This window comes from Sinocyclocheilus rhinocerous, unplaced genomic scaffold (assembly GCF_001515625.1).
Source record: "Sinocyclocheilus rhinocerous isolate Xijiao unplaced genomic scaffold, SAMN03320098_v1.1 scaffold242, whole genome shotgun sequence".
Taxonomy (NCBI): Eukaryota; Metazoa; Chordata; class Actinopteri; order Cypriniformes; family Cyprinidae; genus Sinocyclocheilus; species Sinocyclocheilus rhinocerous.
Genome location: NW_015638945.1, coordinates 37,895 through 41,104, shown reverse-complemented (window position 1 = coordinate 41,104; position 3,210 = coordinate 37,895). Strand labels below are relative to the sequence as shown.

The following is a 3,210-nucleotide window of genomic DNA, read 5'->3' as shown; positions in this document are numbered from 1 at the left end:
CATTGATAATAATCAGAAATGTTTCTTGAGCAGCAAATCAGCATATTAGAATGATTTCTGAAGATCATGTGACACTGAAGACTGGAGTAATGATGCTGAAAATACAGCTGCGCATCACAGAAATAAATTACAGTTTAACAGATGATCACATAGAAACAGCTGTTGTAGATTCTAATTATTTGTAACAATTTTTACTGTATTTTTGATCAAATAAATGCAGCCTTAGACTTTTTGAATTTTGGAACGTTAGCATAAATGCACTTAATTTGTTCCCGAAGCCCTCTGAAGTCTAGAGCATAACTGTAACTAGTTCATATTTTCAATTATGCATCAATGAACTGATGTTTTTCTCACACTAATTCATGTGCATTTTTATCCATCCGTTGTTAATGCTGAAGCCAAACGTCAAGTGTGTTTGGTTCCCAGCGCTGCTTTTCTACTGTATCTCAATCCAAGCGTCCGCAGCGCTCTGGAGAACATCTCCAGCTGGTGAGCTAACATCTCAAATCTCAAAGCCTTCCGGAGAGCCGCTCTAACTGCCCTCTCCTTCATTCTGATTATATGTACAAGTTTATGAGCTTGCAGACGTTTTAATGGCCGCATGATTCAGTGGAGGAAAGGGTTTGATGTGGATAAGAACATGAGATTACAGCACATGCATTTAGACAAGCATAATGGGCTCCGAGCTCAATGCTTATTTTCTCTCTCTAGCAGTCTTGTGCCTAAGATCTTTGCTTTTTTTACATTTATTATGTATTTTTCTCAGATTTGATATAAGTTTTGCCAATTTACACTATGACACTATGCAGTTAATAAGACACTGTTGATGCATAAAATAAGACAACATATATAAAACTGAATATAATTAATTGTTTCAAACTGCATAATTATGTCATCTTAAAGGGGCCATATCACACTATATAATCACATTACACTATATATCACATTATATAATGTTATCATTTACAAACACTATGTAACAAATATAAAGCATAAAATGACCCTGAAAAACAATTCCAGGAGGCAAATTTTGCCATTGAAAAGATATATATATATATATAAAAAAAAAAATATATATATATATATATAATTAATTTGATAATTTGAGTGTTGCAAACTGGGTAATTATGTTATCTTAAAGGGGCCATATCATAATTTATTTTACATTTATTGTTTCTTTTTTTCCAGATAATGTTGTTTAGCCAATTTTCAGACATGTAGATAATATAAAGGATGCAAATATTGACACTTAATAAGAAATGTTCATTTCTAACATAAAACTATATACATAAAACTGATCTTAACTCTTTCAAATTGAGTAATGTTATCTTAAAGGGGTCATATCACACTTTTTTATGTTTATTATATGTGTCCCTGGAGCAAACAACTTTAAAGATGATTTTCTCAATATTTTAATGTTTGTGCACCCTCATCCTCAATCTAAAGTGTCTCATATTTAGTTTTATTAAAGGGACAGTTCATCCAAAAATGATCATTGTGTCATCATTTACACATCATCATGTCTTTCAAACCTGAAAACTTTCTTTTGTGAAACACAATAGAGTACTGGGGTCTAAATGATATTGGACCCCACTGACTTTTATTATATGGACACAAAAAGACATTTTTCAAAATATGGGGTTAAGTGAATCATTTTTGAGTGAACTGTCCCTTTAAGATGTTCTGCACATTCTCTGTGTGTTCACACTTCAGGAGCCGCTGCTAATCGTGCTCTTCTGGCTCGTCTTTGACCCCATCCCGAGGTTTTTTCCTCTATAAATGTACAGCAGGCTCTAATCTTTTACGGCTGCTATAATGCACCACTTAATTGAATGCTAGATTCTCTTAAACACACTGGAGAGAATAAAGCGCGGATGAAAGTATCTTTTTTTATCTCTGGGCTCTGTTTGAAGCGGCTGCCAAGCGTTTCCAGCTGATGAAACGGATCATTTATGCGATCTTCAGACCAAAGAAACAGCTTTTTCTGTGATTATATTCCTACTAGCTCAATCTGTGTTCTTCCCACTTAATCTAACAGGGCTAGAAATGAACCAGAAGTGACAAAAATCCCACATATATTTACAATTTGAGGGCAAAAACACTTCATTTCTTCATTTCGTATGTTTCATAGCATTCTTTTCTAGACTAGAGACACTAATACGAAGTGTAGAAATGACCCTGAAAATCAATTCCAGGAGGCAAATATTGCAAGTTAATTAAAAAATTTTCATTTCTGACACTGTTCTAATTAAGAGTTAATCAATTAATGTCAACTCAATTAACTTTCTACAGAATCTGCATAATATTTTATTAAAGCTGACAAGCGTTTGATGCTGTTGATTTTCACTTTTTTAATAAACAACCCATTTTTATTTATTTATTACTCCCCAAAAGCATGAAGTCTGTCTGATCTGTTCTAATTTAGAATGAATGAATTTAGAAGATAATGCTGGGTTGTTTCAGCCCAACTTTGGGTCAAACATGGATTAACCCAATTGTTGGGTTAAATTATTAAATTAAATTAAATTACATTTTTAACCCAAAAGTTGGGCATTTGACCCAAAAGTTGAGTTGACATAACCCAGCATTTTTTAGAGTGTACTTTTAAGTCAATACATGTTGAATAAGTTAAAGTGACATCTACAACTTGTTTAAAGTTACATTTGTAACAAAAAGTTTTTAACCTTTATTCTTTGGAAATAGTTAATGTTTTAAAATGTTTTTTTTTTTTTGACTGCGCGATACCAAAGACATTTTTGTTGGTATTTTAAATTTACTTAATCTAATTATGACATTTATATTCTATTCTCATATTCTTATTCAGTCTCTAACCCTAAACAGGACATTTCTAATAAGATGAATGAAAACACTCACCAAACACCATCATCATCATCATCATCAGGACACACACAGCCATTATTCCCGCAGAATGCGAGCGGTTTTCCTTCAGTAGCTTCATTCCTCAGATTAAGCACACATGAAGTTTCTCTTTTATCCAGAACTTTAAGATTGTAGTCCGAGAACATCCATCCGACCCACACGCACACACGCTCCAGCGCTTCATATGAGAGCAGAGCAGGAGAAGAAGAATCCAGCGCCGAGCCTCACTAGAGAGAGAGAGAGAGGGAGAGAGAGAGAGGGAGAGAGGGATGGAGAGAGAGTGAGAGAGAGAGATAGAGAGAGAGAAATAACAAGACAATAAACAATACA

The 3,210-nt window shown here is 33.8% G+C and overlaps 1 protein-coding gene across 1 annotated transcript in view; it reads right to left on the bottom strand.

Moving 5' to 3' along the window:
* Positions 1-2,917, bottom strand: part of LOC107750218 (protein APCDD1-like) — a 17,475-nt gene extending 14,558 nt beyond the window's left edge. The window contains exon 1 of the mRNA XM_016565501.1: positions 2,875-2,917. Coding sequence (XP_016420987.1) covers positions 2,875-2,917 — 43 coding nt within the window. The remainder of the gene's footprint in view (positions 1-2,874) is intronic.
* Between the last annotated feature and the right edge of the window lie 293 nt (positions 2,918-3,210).